Below are 22,195 nucleotides of genomic sequence, written 5' to 3'. Positions count from 1 at the left end.
CTCACATACACTCATGGTGTCTTGTGGCTTTTGTTTTGTTGCAATTAAATGTAAGAGTTGGTTGGTGCATTTTCTAGTCCATTGGTGTCCTAAGACTTTTCACAGTCTACCCGCTGTCTTCTTACTGGTACCACGAGCATGTTGCAGTTCCAGTAGGTTTTCTGATGTTTAATATGTGTGCAACAAAATCATAGTAGATCTTTACCACTCACCCTCCTGGATGCTAAGGCCCGTCTGGTTCTGTGTTGCTGTCACTGACTCCACCTCCTCTACCTTCACCAACACCACATCTGGCTCCTCCTCGTTCTGCAAACACAATACAGAGAGAAAATGTGTCATGTTACTGCACCACGGGCACACGACATGACAACACAGTCTGACGTTTGTAAGTGACACGCATCTGGCTCTAAAAATCATATTAATTTTGATCTGACCTTCTGACAGCATCTGCACTGTCAGAGCTAAAACAGGTCTAGGACAATGTATGAAGGGGGCCCAGATATGTTCGTTTTAGATCTGAGCCACTTCACCTGTGATGGGAACATACCCAATATAAGACCTTTGGGTCACATATGATCACATTTGATCTATTGTTTATGTAAAAGTAACATTAACTAGTTCAGATTTAATAACTAATGTAATGTTTATTTAAGATAGACGACTATAAAATAAGGCATGTACTGAAAGCACAAGGAGGCTGTCTGACAGGTTTACTTGCTCTATGAGACTACACTGTGTTATGATTTGCAGCCACAGACAGACCACCCAACCTGAGAGTGTTTCATGCTACTGCCCCTAGAGCCAGGGTCATGTTGAGTTCAGTGCTCTGCCCTCCCGAGTGACTAGTTAATATTCCCCAAGTTTAGATTTAGCTGAGATATCAATTAATTTACTTACGTTACTGAGGGAGAAAGAAGGATATATACGAAATAAAACATTTTCATTGGTAGAGTATATTTTATTCCATTAATGAAACACTGCATAAAATATTCAACTATAAAACACATAGAATGTATTTAGGTTCCAAACATTTACATAGAGTACACAGATACATTTAGAGACCCAGTGACTGGACACTGACCAAAAATAAAAGTACTTCTGGTTTATACCAGCAATGTAATTTGCTGAATGGCCTGTCTGACACATTTTGAGCCCAAACTTGCATCACTAGTGTTTTGACTGAGTATGCACAGAGACACAATAGCTTTATTTAAGGTATGTGCCTACAGTCACACAATACTAGAATTTACTAGTCAAATGAACACACCGCAATGTTGGCAGGAGTAAGAAGAGCTGACTGATTAATCTCTAATGAAAGTTTTATGACATTTGATAATTAATACTACATAATAAAAGCAAGTGTGGGTGATGGTTGTCATGTAGGCATCATATTAAGTTTGACGTGGTGCCTTTCAGAATCAACTCCTGCAGCAATCCAGTGGTTAAGATCATCTTAACATAGTTTAAGCTGCTCATTGTTTATGCCAATACTGACAATGATGAAGTAAGGGTTAGGGTTTGATGTGATGTCTGAATAGTGCAGGTCTGTAGCTACAGTTTGGTCTGTCATGTACAAATTACAATCAGGTAACAGAAATAACCTGCCAATTACCCCGTTTAAAAAAAATCTGGTTTGACAACAATCAGCAGAATAGGAAAAACCTTTTCAGAATCATCCTCTCATCGTCCAGACAAATAAATAACCGATCATCTGGATAAAAAAATGTTTTCTGTAGTACAACTAATGAACTTCTCTCTCTCTCCTTTACAGAAATCATCAGCATCAAGCACCAGCTGTTACTGTGTGAGGCGCTGGTTGGTCACAAGTTAAATTAAGCTTTAGCATCGTTTTGAAGAAAAAAATTCTATGATGACATATGCCACTGACAAAACATGTTTTTGCCCCCTTGTTCACTTCGTTGTAACATTGTACTGTGTAAATAATTCCATGATGCGGTCAAATGAGCTGCCATTTGCTCATTTGACCGCATCATAGAATTATTTACACAGTACAATGTTACATCGAAGTGAACAAGGGGCTGTTTTAATACTTCTGAAAAGGACTTTGGGCATTGGAAGGATCAGAAATGTTTGTCAAGTTTTCCAACATAGTGTTTGGTGTATTTGGAATTAAAGAGTGCATCCAATTGTGGGGGCTTGAAATCCAAAATGTACTCATGCTGTTCCTGCCAACATGGTGGACTAAACAGTCAATATAAACAACTATTCAGTTTTTAAAAATCTGTCTATAAAGCCAGTGGGTCCACAGCCCTTGAATATGTTGTCATTACATAAATGGACTGCAAAGTCTTTATACATAGAGTCAAGCAGAACTTAACTGTACAACATTTACAAGTACAAACTGTAAAGCTTGTGCACAGAATTGTAATGTTTCTGCGTTCTTCTTCAGGAGCCTCCTGAGGGCCACTGTACACTGTTCCCAGCTGATTGCCCATCATTTGAGAATAACAATGCAGATAAGGGCAGCAGTCATGCCAGTGTGAACACCTCGATTAACGCGGACTGCATGTGGTACTCCACCCGTAATTAACTGGGCAAACCCTGTGCATGGTAGCAACACTACAAAAACTGCAGCCAACAAGAACAAGTAAACAGATGGATAGTAAAAGGTGCTTCGAAATTTTAGCACCAGGGAGATGTGGAGAAAAGTGAGGGGAGAAATTACTTTTAATGTACCCCAAAACCAAACATCACGGTATATGGACCGTGATGTTTGGCTGCTGCAGTGTTCCAGCCCCCTCCATCACGTGGAGTTATTAATGCATTATTAATTTCAGGACAAATTCTGTGTTAGCAACTATGTCAGAGGGCTGTCTCCACCTCATCACACAGCATCAGAAGTTGGGCTGAGATAAAGTCACCTGATCCGTCACTGGCCTGCACTTGCTGATTATTGATTGATTCACTTTTCCGACAAAATTAATTTGAACTGAAATATTTTATACTTTTACAATATATAGTTATTTTTCTCTTTATTAAATTAAAGTGATACTGCCTCATTCCAAGATACGCCAAGACTGGTCTTTATGTCTATATAAAGACCAGAAGACCATAAAAGTAAGAATTGTCACATGTAGCTTCATCTGGCTTCTTTTACAGCAGCCCTAAGTCTTGCTGTAGACTGGACCGAGAATGTGGCTGGTAATGCACTGATTCAGACACAGTAATGATTTGGTGATAAGTAAAAGTAAATTTGCAATGTGTTGAGAGACAGACTCAACACATTTTTGGTTCAGTTTTGTATGGGGCATCTGTTGATAATATAAACTTTTTCTTTGATGTTTTCACAACCCAAAACTGTGAACCTTCCTTTGTGTAGACCAAACAGGTAAAACAACACATTTCAGGCCTATGCTAGTATCAACCTAGAACTGTCTCTTTACACCGTGCAGAGGGGCATTTTTATAACACTAAAGACACTATAGTAAATTTAAAACTGTCTTTCCAAAAGCTACTTCCTCCCCAGATTAAGCTGAAAGACCTTCAACAAAAATACTACAATTTTATTTTAGCATGTTCTTATTTCTCTAAAAACAGTCCTATTTTTTAAAGTATCTCTTGTTAGCCGCCAAACATTCATAAATAGTGCACAAATTATGTTGACTGGAAAGACTTCTCCTGCCAACAATCAGTCTTTGCTGGGGCTAGGCTGTGACATCCTGCAGCAGATTCAGGGTACAAGATAGTTTAGGTCTGTTCCCAGTTCTTTCCTTCAGTCTGAATTTCAGGGTGGCTCTTTTGCTGGTGTGTTTTCAGGTTTCTTATCCATGCAAATCCTTTGCCACACATCCCACAGCTGTATGGTTTCTCTCCGGTGTGGACTCTCTGGTGTTTCCTCAGGTTTCCGGCCTCTGAGAACATCTTTCCACATGTGGAGCAGCTGAACGGTTTCTCCCCTGTGTGAACACGTTGGTGGATCTCCACCTTCTTGGGGCGGTTAAAAGCTTTGCCACAGTAGCTGCAGACAAACAGTCTTTCCTTGGTGCAGGTTTGATGGTGCACTTTGCTGCTGTCGCTGAATGGCTGTGACAACGTGGGGAACCCGGGCCTATAACAAGTCCAGCCATTAACACTGGAAGAGGCTGATGGAATTTCAGCTGATGCCATGGAGTATGAAAAAGACAGCCTCCTTCCTTCAGCTTCAACCCCAGACTGCTCATCAAAAAACTCTTCAACCAACGAGTTAGTGCTTTTATCATTGTCGCACAACAAGTCAAACTGCGAGTCACTGCTGCCGTCATCGATATACTGGTGTGAATTTATTGTTTCCTGCAATGAGTCTTTGCCCTCAACAGAAGCAGTGAGTTCACACCTAAGGAGGGGAGAGGAGTCACTGACCTCCACTCCTCTGCTGCTGGGACGCCTCGTCCTGCCAATCTGGATCTGGCTCTGGGACTGGGACTCCTGTTGTTCATTGCTGGGTCTCTGCCCTACAACTCCACGCGGGACACACTCCAGCACTCCTTTAGAGAGATGACAAAAGACAAAGAATTTAGGCAAACAAATCCAACAACAATACTTGATACAGATTTCTATTCTTACACATTAAATATTCAGGCTTCATTCTTCCTGGATTAATTCATTAATCCTGATCATCAGTGGGTAAACCTATTTGCACAGCAACAAGTGTGGGATTGGGATAATTATGATTAGGAAATTCTTAAGCATTATATTTAAGTGGTTGCTGTGAACTAAATTGACATTGTGGTGGCTGTGGCTCAATAGGTAGAGCAGCAATCATAGGATTGGTGGTTCGATTCCCGGCTGCCATGTCACATGCCAAAGTGTCATTGGGCAAGATACTGAACCCTAAGTTGCCCCCGGTAAGTCAGCTCAGCTGCATAGCAGCTCTGCCGTCGGTGTGTGAGTGTGTGTGCTTGTGTGTGCGTATGGGTGAATGAGACGCAGTGTAAAGCGCTTTTGAGTACCAGTTAGGTAGAAAAGTGCTATATAAGTGCAGACCATTTACCATTTACACCCAAGAGAAAGTTGTACGTTTCATTTCCTGTCAAAGCGTATGACAATACTATTTGAGCAAGATGATGAGAAGATGAGATGTTACAGACTAGAAAATTATTAAAGAAGGCACAGCTTTTTATTTACTCACCATCATCTCCTATAAGGGGCACATCGTCCTCAGTTTCTTCAACCTGTGACATGTTTGCCTCCACCTTCTCCTCCTTCACTAGTACTGGCTCTGGCTCCACCAGCTCCACATCTGGAGACTACAGAACAAGGCAAGTGTGTCACACAGTCAGCAAGATATATGAACAATATTTTATATACACTCCTATTTTTCATGTGATCAAAATTATTGGAACATCTGACTGACAGGTGTGTTTTGCTGCCCATGTGTGTCCTATTACATTGATTATTCAAACAATAAATAGCACTAAATGTCTACTCTCAGTTTCAGATTTGGATTTTGCCTGTTTAGACTGCATTTCTAGTTAAGATGTCTAACCAACAAGAAAACTAGAGAGCTGTGTATGAGTTAAAAAGAAGCAATTGTGAATCTGAGAGAAGATGAAAAATCAATCAGAACCACTGTAAACACATTAGCCAGTACAAATGGCATGTCCTGAAGAAGGAAAAAACTACTGAGGTACTAAGTAACAGACGTCAAATGGACTAAAAAAGACAGCAGCAGTTAAGAACAGAAACATTGTGAGAGCTGTGAAGAAAGACCCTTAAATAATATAAACTAATAAAAGGCAGGAAGAAAGGTTTTACAATCTACTGTTTACAGAAGACACTACCAAAAAAATAAAACTTAAACTGGCCAAATCAGTCTCCAGACGCAAACCTTATAAAGAATGCATTTTACCTACTTAATAAGAGACTAAAGGGAGTAACCACCTAAAACAAACAACTGAAAGAGGCTGCAGCAAAAGCCCGGAAAAGCATCACACAAAAAGAATGCAAATGTTTGGTGTACTTACTGCTAGCGAAGAATTTACAAATAAATACATTGCTCAAAATCTTTATTCATTACATATTGGAATGTGTTGAGAACAAAATAGCATAAGAATGATCAATAGAGAGTATAATCATTATCCCTTGGAGGTCGGGGTTCGGAATCATACTCAAAATAAAGGTGGAAAAGTCAGATCACAGGCTCATTCAACTTCTGTGGAAATTCCTCAAGACCATTCAAAATGAGGCTCAGTAGTGTGTGTGGCCTCCAAGTGCCTGTATGCACTCCTTACAACATCTGGGCATGCTCCTAATGAGATGACGGATGTTCTCCCGAGATATCTCCTCCCGGAACTGGATAAGGGCATCAGTCAACTCCTGGACAGTCTGTGTTGTGATGTGGTGTCAGTGGATGGAACAAAACTTGATGTCCCAGAAGTGGTTAATTTGATTCAGGTCTGGGGAATGGGCAGGCCTGTCCATAGCATCAATGCCTTCATCATGCAGTAACTGTTGACACACTCTAGCTACAAAAAGCCTAGCAATGTCATGCATCAGAAGGAACACAGGGCCCACTCCTCCAGCATATGGTCTTACAATGTGTCTTAGGATCGCATCCTGGTACCTGATGACAGTCAGGGCACCTCTGGCTAACACACAGAGGTCTGTGCGGCCCTCAAGATCCCCAGACCCACCGCCAAACCGGCAATGGTTAAGGATGTTGCAGGCAGCAGAACATTCTCCACAGCGTCTCCAGACTCTGTCACGTCTGTCACATGTGCTTAGTGTGAATCTGCTCTCATCCATGAAGAGCACAGGGCACCAGTGGCGAATCTGCCAATCCTAGTGTTCAGTAGCAAATGCTAATCAGCCTGCACAGTGTTGGGTTGTAAGCACAGCCCAGTCTGTTGTCTGTTCCATTTGCACAACAGCAGGTGAAATTGATTCACAGCCAGTGTTGCTTCCTACCTGGACAGGTTAATATCCCAGTAGTGTGATGGACTTGGACTTATGTGTTCCCTTTATCTTTTCTTTATATTTCAAGTCTACATTTTCCAATACTTTTGCTCACAAGAAAAATTGGTGAATTCAAACAAAAAGTTCTATCTTGGTTTTTGTGTATCGGATCCAGGTGTAAACACCTGGAAATTCACCTTTGATGTCTACAGCTAAAATAAAGGAACTGTTCTGACTTTTCCAATACCTTATCAAGTTCCACTTAAAGCATCATGTCCCTAACCTTCCGCAGTCACCTCGACTCTACTGCAGTGTGCTTACCTTACTCTGGATGTTGTCAGAATGGAGTGGCTGGCTAGTAGCTCTGCCGGACCATAGGGCCACATCAATCTGTCTCTCAAACACACCACCTACACAAAAACAAGAAATGCTGTTAAAAACAGAGTGGACATGGTCAATGTTGACAGTGCAAGCAAATTAGAAAAAATACAGATGTGTAACCACTATAAAGTAGGATTTACCTATTTATCCAAATAGACCAAACATATTGTTGCTAAGGGAAGTTAATAATTTACATTCATAATTAATCAAATTCGTTGTGCTTCCTTGCTTTTCATTGGGTTGTTTATTCAAATTTGACATGTGTTTTAACAGTCTGTATTTATGTACTTATTAATGTTAAGAGAAACTCAAGCAACAGCTTTACGAAGAAGAAATCCCAAAAGACAGTACAAGGTTTAAAAGACGAAGAGAAACAGAGTGGCTGGCACTTCCATTTGTAATTAAAGCATGTTCCCACAAAGAGACATATTACAATCATTTGGTATTTGGACTCAGCCAGAGCAGACTATTTCTGCTGAGGAGACTGGGGTCTTTAGGAGCGCAGGGAGCACTATTAAAGACCTTCTGTGGTGGCCTCAGTCACCCTTTAAGGAAGACAGGAAGAGACTGGACAAGCAGATCAGGAAGGTCAGCTCAGTCCTGGGGATGCCCTTGGACACAGTGTAGGAGGTGGAAGAAAAGAGGATAGGTAGCTAAGCTACCATCCTTGCTGGGAGAACAATGTCACCCCATCAACGACACAGTCCCAGACCAATGCAAGTGCTGATAGTCCTCCTAGGGTCTCAACATACAACTACACAGCATGCTTAATAGTTTTCCTTTTGGGATTAATAAAGTATCTTCCTCTATCTAAAACAACCAGAGTGACACACTCTGCAGTAGCACACTGTACTTTCTCCAGCACAATGCTTTACAGCAAAATCTCATCCCAGATTTAGACCAGGGCATTATTGAGCTCCCGAACAATCTGAGATGCAACCTGGTGGCATTGGATGGACCAAAGCCTAATGTCCCAGAAGTGTTCTATTGGATTTAGGTCAGGCAAGTAGTATCAATTCTTTCATCCTCCAGGATCTGCCTGCATATTCTTGCCACATGAGGCTGGGCATTGTCTTGCACCAGGAGGAACCCAGGCTATCTTTGACCCACCACCATACCGGTCATGCTGAACCATGTTACACCAGCGTAACATTCTCCATGGCTTCTCCAGAACCTTTCACATGTGTCACATGTGTTCAGGGTGAACTTGCTCTCATCTTTGAAAGCACAGGGTGCAAGTGGAGGATCTGCCAACTCTGATGGTCTATGGCGAAGGCCAATTGAGCTTCACAATGCTAGGCAGTGGACACAGGGCCAACTAGAGAACATTAGACCCTCGGGCAACCCTCATGAAATCTGTTTCTGATTGTTTGGTTAGAGACAGGCTGGGCCGTGAAATGATAACGATATATATTGCAAAATAAATTTTTCTCAATAGACCTTTTAGACAAATTGGTTCAAGCCGCAGGAATCAATCCTGTGGCTGGAAAAGTTACAGCAAAATTAGGTTAGATTGACAAGCATGGCATTGACCGTATCTGGTAACAGAGCATTTGTTGCTGGTCACAGTATCACCTGTTACCAGCAACAAATGCTAATGTTTTATACTAATGCAGCCAGGCACAGCAGTAGGCCAGAAACAGGAATGAAAGAAAAAGTTAACAGAATGTGGAGCAACAGCATTGTCAACCAAAACATCTCAAATGACACAGCCCCCTGCTCAAAAGATGAAAATAATGGTGAGAAGAGTCCGGAAAAGAGTCCGTAGTGTGGAGATATTCTGACCGAGAAGTGGCGTGCACTGCAAACTGTGTCAAAGGCATGTTCCCACAGACAGGTAATACAACTAATGTTGTTTACCACCTGTAGCAGTAACGTCCTCTAGAGCTCGCACAATGCCAGACTTTACAGCTCCAGACCCAACCAAGTGCTGGTGGTTCCCCTAAAACAACCAGTGTGACACCACCACCACCACCACCACAACCACAACCACAACCACAACAACAGACCTGTTTTTAAAATATGGGATTTTTCTTTTAAGCCATTTCAATAATTTATTCTGTTCTTACAATAACATTTCTTAGTTTAAACACTTTATTTCATGACATCACAGAACCTGCTTACAATGTAAGTTAACCTGTTACAACAAGAAACTTCGCTGGTGTTTGAACGAATCAAAGGTCCTTCATACACTGTCTACCTAACAGACAGACAGATAGATAGATAGATAGATAGATAGATAGATAGATAGATAGATAGATAGATAGATAGATAGATAGACACACACACGACGTGAACCCTAATCCACTAATAACACACACCTAAGTGATCAGTCATGTGTCCAAATATGCCACGATATCGTAATGAATATGTCGTTTCTGGTGTAAAACATAAAACTGACAACATTTAGTTGTGTGGCAGCAGTGTCACATTCAACACATTATGTTGGAAACTTCCCCTAAAGCGTTTTAAAAAAAGGAAACTGCTTAAACGGTGTGTCGGTGTGCAGTCGGCTCTCCTACCAGTGGACGGTGACTCCCGGAGCCTGTCGTCCGTGTTTATCTGCACCCTCGGTCGGCTGCTGTTCATGGCGCTCTCCCGGAGCCTCCTCTCTGCGTTTCCCCGGGCCATCTTCAGCTCCAGCAGATGCAGCTTCCTCTTCAGGGCTTTGTTCTCTCTCTGGCACTGGGACATCTGTAAACGAACCACGGCATAGTCGTCGTCCACCAGCTTACAAATCTCCGCCACTGCAGCGTTAGCCAGGACCTCCATGATGGAGGCCAGCTGGGTCTGGAAGGCAAGGCGGTTGGACATTGTTCCTACAGTCAGTGGCTCGACGGCAACCCCGTCGGAGTAAATACAATTTAACTCCTGTGACCGAGTTAGAAAATGTTGGAGATTTTGGTCAAACCATTACGACAACAGTAAAAAATCAACGTGTTTGAACCTTGAGCATGAAGAGAAGGCTAAGCTAATGTAGTTAGCTTCTTCTCCATCGCTAAGCTCCGCTTGCAAACACATGTCGTCATATCCGGATACAGAGAGACGTAAGACGAACGGTTTGACGGCGAATTAGTGCTGGAAGTAACAAATAAAACATTATTTCATTATGACTCAAATAGAAATATTATATTTCTATGATTTTTAAATTTTCCATTTTATTTTAATGACTTTACAGTCATGTAAGCTGCAGGTCACAATCTACTGTAAATACATAGCTACATATGTCCTGCAGAGGGCACAGTCCTTTCAGTGCGTCTTGACTTTTGGATCATGCTGATACAATTTATACATGTACAGTATCTATTTACTATGTGTCATATGGTAAATACATCTTATAGCAAAGCTCTACATTTTGCACTTTAGTTTGTGGTCACTTCTCCTCGAATGGCTGCTCACTGGGCTGTCGCTGGGCTCAGGGTCTAGGTTAAAAACACAAGTCATACAACACCAGGCCAGCAATGATGCCAAACCCATTGGTACCTGTGCACCTTGATAGTGCACAGATAATGTCATTTTTTTCATTTTTCATTTAAATAGCTGAAAACAAAACAGAGAAGGCTGGTTTATAAAGGAGTTTATATGTATGAGATCACAGCACAGCCAAATTCACTGCAAACCTTTTACATGTTTAATGATACTCATACACTTTTTAACACAGGGACATGAAAGAATAATAAAAAGGCAAAATATCTGTTATACTGTAGCCATAGAACATACAGCTACTGTCAATGACATCCAAACAGCAACACATACAAACACAACTCTCTGGTATATATATGTTTTTACTTTACATTTATTTTACAGTCCTTTCATATTTCCTTGAGAACAAAGAAGGACTGATATAAAAAAGATGGTTACATTATCAACCTGGAAACAGTTGAGCTCCATCTGACAACTCACACACAGTACACATCACAACCTGCCCTCTACTCCTCTATTCTGCAGAAAAAGGGAGGCATACACACGGTCTACTGTTCAGTTAGTGTGACACGCAATCATGAACACAAACATACGTGAAAAGGTGCATTCATCATTCGACAGCAGACTGTTCACTTGTGATACTGTAGCACTATGGACAACAGAGTGGACAACTGTATATGAATAACTAACATTGTGAAAAACAGTGCATCAGCTCTGTCTCCAGAAGAGCTGATGCACGGTAGAAATATTTAAAGTGCTTTAAAGGAAGTGTCTGACATTTTGGAGAACATACTTCATAGTTCATCATTTCTGAGCGTACAGTACAGAGACAGATCCAGGACCTGATTGGCCTAGCCTAGCACAAACACCAGAGGCAGGCAGAAGCTATTAGTTTGTCAGCTACCATAGCTCCATCAAATGTATGTTGTTTGTTATAGTGTTTTTCTTATTAGTACTAATACAGCAAATGAGGCTAGGGCTCATTGACAGCAAGGTCGTGCTTGGTTGAACTGAAACATCGGCTCAAATCCAGGCCTCCTCAAAGGTGAGGATTTGGTACATCATTGGATACAGATAATCAGGATGTGGAAACTCTCTAAAGTTTGTCACTAAAGCAAAACGTGAATGTCATATCTTTATCTATTACCGTCTCCTAGTTACTGATGCACTATCCAGCAACATGCAGGAGACATTTCACCTTCCATCCTTCTGGACAGAAGTTGTCACTGAAAAGCAATTTTGGGATAACCATGACATGGTTGAAGAGAATCTATACAGATCTTTAACTAAGATCAGTGTAGCTAAGTTTTTACCAACTTATTTCAGTCTACATTTTGGTCTTGCTCGGCAGTCATTAAATATCCAAATAAGCCTTAAAAAGCAGCTAACAGTTATTCTCATGATCATTTGTTATGATAATGATTAAATATTATGATATATTTTAGTTGGATGATCATTGTTTGATAATGATTTATAAATTGCTTTATATAAAAAATCCCATTAAAACTTGAAAGAAGCAAAGACGACGTTATTAAATGTCTTGTTCTGTCTGACCAAATGTCAAAAACTCATAGTGCCCATATTATGCCCCTTTTTGGGCTTAAAAATAGGTCCTTGAAGTCCCCAAAATGTGCCTGTATATATATATATGTCATATTGAAGAAATATGTGGAATATATTAAGCAACAAGTATGAAAATGAATCAGCCCATCTTTGAGCTATAGTCCTGAAATTAATCAAGCATCCACGCACACACACACACACGCGCGCACACAAACGCGCGCGCACACACACACACACACACACTGCTTGGCTCGCCCGTGGGAGAACCGCTTCGGCATAAACAAATCCAGAATTTGTTCTGATCCTGAGGGGATGAAGTAAAAAGAGAGTTTTCTAAGTTTGTCCATAAATCCAAACAATTGAGCAGTGTGTGTGTTCTGCCTCTGCTTTGCCAGGAAAACCACTGCCGGGCTGCAAGTGTTCCTAGAAATGTGACCATACACTGTAAATGACCAAAACTGTGCATAATATGGGCTCTTTAAAGTCATCTTTGACAACATGTCACATTTATGCATGAAAAGCATCATCTGAATAGCTGCTAATCATTTTACTGTGCTTGGTTTAATGAACATGACTTCAGCTCTTGCTCGGTCCCTGTACCGTGCGTCACTGTGTGTCACCGTGTGTCACGTGTTGTGTTTGTTTAGTGCTGTCCTGTCACTGTGCGTGTGCAGATAAAAAGTCACTTACTATTAATTAAGCTTACTCTGTTACAATCTGTCAAATTGGATCATTTATTATTTCCGAATGAGATTAAAGTTTTGAACTAAAGAGTTCACTTAAATCTAATTGTGGTGTGAGTACACAGAGCAGCAGAGCTTCAAGCTAAGTGCTACAGTAAGCTTCAAGCTAAAAGCAGAGTTAGCTTAAAGCTAATCAAACAAAATAAACAAACCTGAAGCGTAGAAAACCGTAATACAACAGACTTTGGAGTTGCTGGAATGTGTAGTTGTTTCACATTTAACTGAGCTAAGCTAACTGAGCTAACAGTTTCACCCTGCTTCCAGTCAAAAGACAAATAGTTCAATCAGGTCTCCACTGAACACATGGACACGTCAGTGGAGCCAGCGGTCCCGAAACAACAACAGCTGGAAGTGTCTGGACATCACAGTAGGAGAAGGCTAGAACAGATTCTCAATAATAACAGACACTTAACATCTGATGAATTTCAGATGAAAGTCCATTTAATCAGAATGTGGTTGTGTTTATCCTGTTTGACCAGATGCTCAGTGGAGCCTACACAGTGCTGCCATCATCATCCAACTTGATCCAACAGAAACGATGCATCTCTGTTCCAGGATCAGCCCATGTGAGTCGATTTCATGAAAAATAGATGAAGTATCAACGCTGTCTGAGGCACTCTTTTACACCTTTCACCTTTGATCCTCTCAGTCCAAAACAGGGAATTCCACCGTAAACAGAATACACATATTACTGCTATGATCTAGGACAAATATCAAGAGCACATGTCATGATGTCACAGGCCTTCTCTTGTTTATTCGTGCTTACATAAGATGCATAAATTCTCACGTAAAAGAGATTTCAGTCTTTCACCCTTGACAATCTGCAGTAGGGATCAGTTCAGCATTCAATCCATCTGCTGCAGGTCTACAGCCCACACTGGGACTGCTGCCGGTGTCTGCGAACACTGCACATCTGGCTAAAGGACTGTCCGCAGCGTGAACAGCTGTAGGGCTTCTCCTGTGTGTGGACTGTGCGGTGCCTCTTCAGGTGGCTGGATGAGATGAAACTCTTCCCACATAGCGTGCATCGGTAACGCCTCTCCCCGGTGTGGATGAGAAGGTGAACCCGCAGGTTGTTGGGCTGGGCGAAGCCCTTCCCACAGTGGGGGCAGGTGTAGGGTCTCTCACCTGTGTGCACCCGTTGGTGCAGCTCTAGGGCAGCTGTGCTGGGGAAAACACGCCCGCACACGGCACACACAACAGGGTCTTTAGCAGCAGCAGCACTCCTATAAGGCCGCCTCTGGCTGGTTGTGATGGCAGAAGGAGCTGTGGCGGGAGGGGGCGGAGGTGGGGGTGGGGGTGCAGCTACTACAGCAGCAGCTGCAGCTGCAGCAGCCATGTCAAAGGAGGCGGCAAATGCAGCCATTTCATGAGCTCCACCTGTGAAAAGCATGGTTGGAGGGCCATCTAAACTGTCTCCTCCTCCCTGTGAGGGGAAGGAGGCAGAGGGGTGTCCAGGTTCTGTGTTCCCCAAACCCAACTGTGCTACTGCATATGCTGCACCAAGATGGCTGACTCTTTCCTGCATCCAGGCCAGGTCTAGGCCCAGGCTGTTGAGGCGATCAGGACTAGGCTCATCCGATGCTACAGGGGCTGACAGCTGAGAAGGATGAAGTTCTTCTTCTATGGTATCACCTGACTGGATCTCTGGCTTCAGACCATCATCTGTTAGGCTTGCTCCAAGATCCCTGCGAGCAGTATCGGGGGCCATAACCGCACCACTTGTGATTGTCAAGCTGTTGCCCAGGAGCTTGGTGGATTTACGCTTTGCTCGAGGTCTGCAGGTTAGATCCATTGTGCTCTCAGTCGGGGAGGAAGAGGGCTGGGTAGAAGAGGTGATGACTGGGTCAAGAACAGTATCACTGGATGGGGCCTCTTCGCTGGGCTCTAGGGCTGAGGAGGGACAGACAGGCACAGGGAAACGGGAAGTGGGGTTAAAAAAAAAAAAAAAGAGGAGATTTTAAGGATCAAGGTCCACTAAGTGTCTGTAAACGTAATTGGGTTCACTCAGTATAGGTAGGAGCCACCAGGCAGGTGGTAGATGTTGCTACACACTAGAAACTCACTAACTCCAGGTCTATTTTGGGTAATTATAATAAGGTTTAATTTATGGAAAGTATATAGAATTTTGTTTTGGATTCTTGACATCAAAGACTGGAAACTTTGCATGTGATGAGCAATAAATATCTTGCCTGAAGCGGAAGAGCAACATTTGGATTATTTCAAGAGTCAATTACATAATGCCTGTCTAGCAGGCCCTTTAAGTTTAGGTCTAGCTGCTACACACGATTTAATTGATCAACACACACAAAAACACTGTGTTACAAATGATTTCATTTTATTACACTTTTTAAACATTTGGATATGAGAATAGTATTTGCTGCAGTTTTGTGTAATATTGGAACATATCCACAAATGTGCAAGTCCCTCAAGCTGCTGACTATTCCACTTTATTTGATAGCATCTATCATCTGAAAGTTCTGTTCGGTTTTTTCATCTTTGGCATGGTGAATCTAATATCCACCCCCCCAAAAAAACAAAAACAAACAAACAAACAAAAAAAACCAAGATAAAACATGGACACATTCCCACATTTTTTTAATCAATCTGACATGAGCTGTTTCTGCACAGTACATGTGGCAGTTAATCATACCGTGCTGCCTGAGGGCTCAAAGGTCACTCACACTCAACAGTGGTTTTCACTGCTGACTTTTGCACTCTGAAATTTCCCCCAAAGTCCCTGAATCTTTTCCTAATATTATGACTGTAGATGGTGAATTACCTAAATTTCTTGCAATCTAGCTTTGATAAATATTTTTTTAACCTTTTAAACTAAATTTGCAAACCCCCTTTGTTTGCAAAGCCTGAGCCTTTAGTGGATGCTCCTTTTATACCCAATTATGATCCTCTCACCTGTCACCATTTCTTCTGCTCATTGTGGAATCATTTAATCAGACACAGTAAATGTCTGCTCATTACAGTCTTTCTTATGTGTAATAACCTATTCTGTCCCAACTTTTTGAGTTTGCTTCAGGCATCAAACTCTATTTGAATTTGCTTCTATTACTGATATAACCTTATAATTAGAATTGTTTGAAAACATATGACCAGAAACTCAAACACTGGTTTAATCATGTACTGAACTGCACTCACCAGTAGACAGGCCACACTCTGCCCTGATGTTCACCTCCACCTTGAGGTCCAGGTTGCAGTCATCTCTCTCCACTTTCTCCTGCTTCACCAGAGGCAATACCTTGGAATCCTCCTGCTGGGATCCAGTTAAAAACAGAGGAAGCATTTGGATAACGTCATTGTGCTACTTTTAGTATTTTATGTTTTATGCACTTGAGACAAAACATTCAAAATCCTGGGATTTGGCTGGTTTCACCACATGTGACACATTGAGGAGAGATTTAATTAAATAGACAATATACCCACACATTTTTAATTCCAGATTAATTTGCCAAATCCTAATATCATAACAAGCATGGGAATTCAATGATCTCAGATACAGAGTGAGAATATTGAACCGGTGGCATATTATCTAGCCCTGAGATGCTGATGATACCTAACATGAACATTTACCACAAACTGACTATAAATACAGGTGCTTACTTCTATTAGTGGTTTTACAAACTTTTAAGCAGCAACCTTCCTGTAATGATGTATGTATCAATCATGTGGTTTCTCTTCCCTTCCACTGCCGGTCCAAAAAAAGCCACACACTGTAATATTTCATTGGACCACCTTTAGCTTTGATTACAGCACGCCTTCGCTGTGGTACCTTTTTGATAAGCTTCGGCAATGTCACAGCATTTAGTTACATTAAGATTTTGCCAAATTTGCTTTACATACAAAAAAATCTAAAGTAGGTGTGAGGTGCTCACAAGAGTCATATGTGAAAAAAATTCTGCTGATTAATCATTACCTTCGAAATTTGATGACAAGCTTTGCCTTCAGAGGTGGCCGGGGGAGGCAGGACCAGAGGCTGATCATTGTCAGGTTCTGAAAAATAACACGAAACACTAAGCAGATTTTGTCCATAGTTGTTAAGTAGTCTGCACTAATGCAGTACTTACCTTACCTCTACCTTATTTGTACTCAAGCATACACAGATGGGGTTCAATATCTTGCACAAGTATATAATAATAATAATAATAATAATAATAATAATAATAATAATAATAATAATAATAATGGAACAAATATACACTGCTCAAAAATGAAGGGAGCAATGAATCATCACATTATCACATCAAGTTTGTCTTTTTCCCTCCAGTTACTCCAAATTGGCACATCCCTGGAATGGAGAACATACCAGGAGATACCAGGAGACTTGGACAGAGCCAGAAATGTAGCAGAACTGTGAGAGCCGTACAAAATGACCTCCAGTAAGCTACAACCCAAGTGTCACAGACTTCCTGAAAGGGGCCTGAGAACCCAATGTCGTCTAGCACAACCTGTGCTCAGAGCCCAGCAATGTGCAGCTTTACTGGCATTTGCCACAGAACAAGAGAATGTTCAGGTCCACCTCTGGCTCCCAGTACTCTTCACAGAAGGGAGCAAGTTCACACTGAGCACATGTGACAGGTGTTAGAGAGTCTGGAGACAGCATGATAATTGTTATGCTGCCTGTAACAACATCTAGCATGACTGGTTTGGAGGTAGGTCAGTGATGGTCTGGGGAGGCATATGCATAGAGGGCCACCTCCCTGTCATAGCCAGTCTGGTACTCAATGGTCCTGTGAGGTACCAGGATGAAAATGTGCGATATTAAGACCTAACACTAATGCAAATTGGCCTTTGTGGCTCCTGGAGCACAACAGCCTCTCCTCTATCCATTTAAAGGCTACCATTGCATGTCATGGGGTCTTCTCTCTTGTAGTTGTGCTTCCTCCACTTGGTCTCCCTCTACCTTTCTGCAGGTATACTCTGCCTTGGAGCTGTATATGTCCAGAGTCCAGTTACTGACCCTATTCACTTGCCCAATGTTTTTGCTGCTTGTTTTTGCCTCTTTCCACTCACCTCAACCGGTCGAGGCAGATGGCCACCCACCCTGAGCTTGGTTCTGCGGGAGATCTTCTTCTAAAAGGAGTTTTTCCTCTCCACTGTTGCCTAATCATTGGGATTTTTGGGTTTTCAATATAACTCTATACAATTATACTCTGTAAGGTCTTAAACCTTATACTGTAAAGTGCATTGAGGTGACTGCTGTTGTGATTTGGCGCAACACAAATAAAATTCAATTGAATTGACAGTGCATGGCCTCATGTATCCAAAGTGTGTAAACAGTTCCTGTGCAGGAACTCACTAATGCCCAATCCAGCTCTAGGAGGAGATGCCCCAGGACATGATCCACTGGCTTATCAGAGCATGTCTAGATGTTGTCAGGAGTACAAACAGTCACATAGGGGCCATAGAAACTTCTGAGTCACATTATCAGTTGCAATGATGAAATACACACACACACACACACACACACACACACACACAGACACACACACACGCACACTCAACTTGGATGAGCCTGTGATTTTAATTTAGACTTAGATTTTCACTGTGATTCTGAGTACAGTCCTACATGGGTTGATACTAGTTTCCACTGATGTTTCATTCAGTTCAGAACAAATTATACAGTGTAAATTAGTTCAGATTTGAAACATGAATGATTCATTCCTGCAGATCCTATGTGCAAGTATTCCCTCCGTTTTTGAGCAGTGCATCTATACTTCTAATATATATAAAACATTGGATTGCCATCCTTATGAAGACCAGACCAGACATTTTTTTGTACATTCTTCAGCACATTCAGTTTATTAATATGGAACAAAGTAAAATATAGCCAGATTACCATTTAATGTATCCATCTATTATTTGATTTTAAATTGAATGTATAAACAACCTGCAGAACAACAAAAAAAAAAAAAAAAAAAAAAAACACAGGAAAATACACTCTGCGGTTCCACTACAAAATCAAAAGAGTTGCATGAATCTGAACCATTAAAAAATCAAGGGGGCATCTACAGATGACTCACATGGACCCATTAAGAACACACAAACCACACAGAGACAAACACCACCAGCACCCCTTGTTACTGTGAGCAACACTAAACCAGCTGAGCGCCGTTTTTTGTTGGAATCTTTCAGCATTTCTGTCTCTTTTAAACAAATACAGTTTGTCTGTATTTACCAGCTGCCCTCTAACTGTAAGCAAAGACACACTTTCCTCTAAAAATGACTACTGCTGGAAACAAGGTAGATGAGAATAACCCAACAATAAATGTTCCTTGTATTTCCAGCACAGTCTCTGAAGACATTTGGCCACTTGATACGGCTAACTCAGACTGTTGGATCATTAGATGTGCTTCAGATAAACATTTAAATATGCTGTACACAGGATCTACTATGGACTTCAACACTAGACTTTTTTGCAGTAAAGAAGAACTGGACAGGAGTGATTACAGTGAACACTAACTCCTGCACATGTAGTAAGGGCACATGACGGCTGTATTATTATAAAATGTATCCTGTAAGCTTCACTAGCTGATTTTGAGGCGCTGTCTTAAAAGGTGTCCCCCTGTCAAACCCAGCTGTACACATTTATTTCAGTTATTTGCTCAGGATAGGATCTGTCACAGTTAGACTATTTGATTTGATCAGAGTGTAATAGGAGCACAGAAGCCTCCTAGGACATAGAAAAGATGCATTCATATGTGAGGTCCACATAAGTGCATGAAGGTGGTGTGTGTGTGTGTGTGTGTGTGTGTGTGTGTGTGTGTGTGTGTGTGTGTGTGTGTGTGCAGCATGGGAACACACTACAAGCTCCTGTGTCATCTGATATTGAATCTATCAGCTCTCTGATAGGGTGCCAAGCTCCATTGATGGTTAGTTAATACATCGTTTTCTGTTTTTTATTATTATCCATCAACAGGGAGACCCCTTCTCTCTGGGAAAGCGGACATCAAGAGTGGTCCATTAACTGACAGTGTGCAGGAGGACGTGTCGTCTATCAACTTTCTGCCTCCTGATCAGTGTCAGCAGGCCTCCTGACACCACCTGCATCTCTTTACCTTCGGGTGGCCTGAACTGAACGGCAGTGATCTCCTCCCGCTGACTCCGTCTCCTCATCTTCCTCTCGTAGCTCCTAATCTTCACGTCCATGTCTCGGAGCCTCTGCCGCAGAACATCGTTCTCCTTCTCGTTCTTCTCCCGCTCCTGCTCCATCTGCGAGCGCAGCGCCGCGTAGCCATCGTCCACCAGCTTGCAGATCTCCGCCACTGCAGAATTGGCCAGAATCTCTATGATCGAGGCGATCTGCGCTTGGAAGCCGACACAGTCCGCCATCATCATCTTGGTCTGTCAGGCACGGACAGATGTGCGCGGCTGCTGCGGCTGCTGCTGGGGCGTCAACAGATGCACACAGTGATGTGTGACTGAAGACATGCAACACGCACAGAGTCTGATCCCCTCTGTCTGTCTGTCTGTCTGTCTCTGACTGTGCTGCTCAACAATGTTGTGGCTCTACGAGGTGCGAGAGTCGCCTCCTGATGACGTCAGTTTGTTGTTCGGCATCGCATAACAGTCAGCTGAGCCAAAAGCGGTGATTCTGTCTTTGACAGTTGAATTATTTATCCAACAGGTTTCCAACTAGGAATCAGGAATGTGATCACAGGAATAATAACCATAGTCTTAATCAGTGAAATACGTATTTATTCAGATGAGCAGTTGTTAAAGTTATCTGTGATTCAGAGAATTTCACTTCAGTTAAGCTACATGTCATTTAATACAGTCTATGAAGACTCTACACTCTTCACTGTGGCTCATTTATTATTGAAGTATTATACTATTATCGTTGTTACCTTTCTGATTGTCTCAAAGTTTGAACTGTTCTGGTCTATAAACCATGATCTATAGACTGTCAGGTTCGTAAATATTGGAACAGTGATACTTTTATTAGCATTTGTTCTCTGCACATTGAATTTACTGAATTTGAACTGAAACAAAAAATATGTGAGTGAAGTCGAGACTTGTAGCTTTAAGTCATGGGGTTTGACAAAAGTGCCTTAGGCTATTTTATTATTTGTTCTTTCTTTTCTTTCATTTTTTTGGCTAAATGTCTAATAAAAAGTATATATTCTGTTACCTTTTCTATTATAGTGATTAAAATGAGACAATGATACTATTAATGTATTCAGTATTCAGTGTTTTATGTTTTCAGTCGCACAACATTCATCTAAAGACAGATTTTCCATGTTATATTCTAACCATATATAAATGATAAAGACTCAGGTAAAATAATTCTGACAGACATTCTAAGAAGCCATCCTGTCTTCAGTCCCTACTAGATGCTCTGGTGACTGACAGGTTTCTCAATACAGAGAAGCTCTTTCCACACTCGGTGCAGCTGTAGGGTCTCTCTCTGATGTGGCCTGGTGCCCGCTGAGGCTGCACTGCTGGGAGAGCCTCTAGAGTTAGTGGTAATGTAGGATGTTCAGTAAAGAAAAAGAAGAGGATGACAGGGACTGTGTCTGTCTGTGAAGTATCTATGAGAAGCTGTCAGAGGCCAAGCTGCCTCCAGAGACGAGAGCAGCTGGTGTCCAGCTCTCCCCCATCGCACTCTGTGTGGTGACTGTTAGTCTGCTGTTACCCACACACTTGTGTCCTTAAAGCTTCACACCAGGATGCTTCAGTCTCCATTTGGACAGGTGTTCTTGTGGCCTCTCCCCTCCAGTCTGCTGCAGCCCCACAGAAACCATTCACTCCAGTGTTTTCTCTAGTGTTAGAAACTCTTGGTCCTGGCTCTGCTCTGTAGGATCACAGTACTGATCTAGAGTACTGGCCTCCCCTGGCCCCTCTCCATCTCTCTGCTGCTGAGCTAAATGAAAAGTCCAACTTTGTTCAAACTCACCTGTAACAATGACTAAGGGGATATCTGCTTTAACAGCCAGAGGGCGCTCATTCTCACTTTTGTCTCTTCCTACTAGTTTGTCACTCTTTGGAATATCTTTGTGTCTTAGTTGATGTTAAGCCAGTCTTCTGCATTTTATGTAGACGTTTTGTGTCTCTGTATTTGTGAGTGACTCATTTTAGGTCCCCACCACTCCCAATCAATAACTGGGCAGTTAGCGTCATTTCCTCTGACAGTGGGAGAAAGAATGAATTTAAGGTCAGTTAGAGACTAATCAGAAATG

General features: G+C 41.9%; 1 protein-coding gene across 1 annotated transcript; it reads right to left on the bottom strand.

Moving 5' to 3' along the window:
- Positions 1-3,579: 3,579 nt before the first annotated feature.
- Positions 3,580-20,627, bottom strand: LOC113162307. The gene is made up of 8 exons (XM_033326004.1): positions 20,075-20,627; positions 16,933-17,009; positions 16,158-16,272; positions 13,874-14,897; positions 9,798-10,189; positions 7,216-7,304; positions 5,129-5,246; positions 3,580-4,484 (listed from the first exon to the last, which is right to left on the bottom strand). Exons 1-8 carry the CDS (start codon positions 20,352-20,354, stop codon positions 3,709-3,711), a joined length of 2,871 nt encoding a protein of 956 aa, XP_033181895.1. The 5' UTR covers positions 20,355-20,627; the 3' UTR covers positions 3,580-3,708.
- Positions 20,628-22,195: the final 1,568 nt, after the last annotated feature.

Source organism: Anabas testudineus, chromosome 1, assembly GCF_900324465.2.
Source record: "Anabas testudineus chromosome 1, fAnaTes1.2, whole genome shotgun sequence".
Taxonomy (NCBI): Eukaryota; Metazoa; Chordata; class Actinopteri; order Anabantiformes; family Anabantidae; genus Anabas; species Anabas testudineus.
Note: the sequence above shows the minus strand (reverse complement) of the source record. Positions and strands in the feature narration are given on the sequence as shown.

What these genes read in the sequence shown, in the direction of transcription:
- LOC113162307 (XM_033326004.1), bottom strand. Translation starts at nt 20,354, where the DNA reads ATGATGATGGCGGACTGTGTCGGCTTCCAAGCGCAGATCGCCTCGATC. An exon ending in AGAGTGTGGCCTGTCTACTG is followed by an intron (nt 14,898 to 16,157) that starts GTGAGTGCAGTT and finishes GTCCCTCCTCAG; the next exon opens with CCCTAGAGCCCAGCGAAGAG. An exon ending in GCCCCTTATAGGAGATGATG is followed by an intron (nt 4,485 to 5,128) that starts GTGAGTAAATAA and finishes ATCTCTCTAAAG; the next exon opens with GAGTGCTGGAGTGTGTCCCG.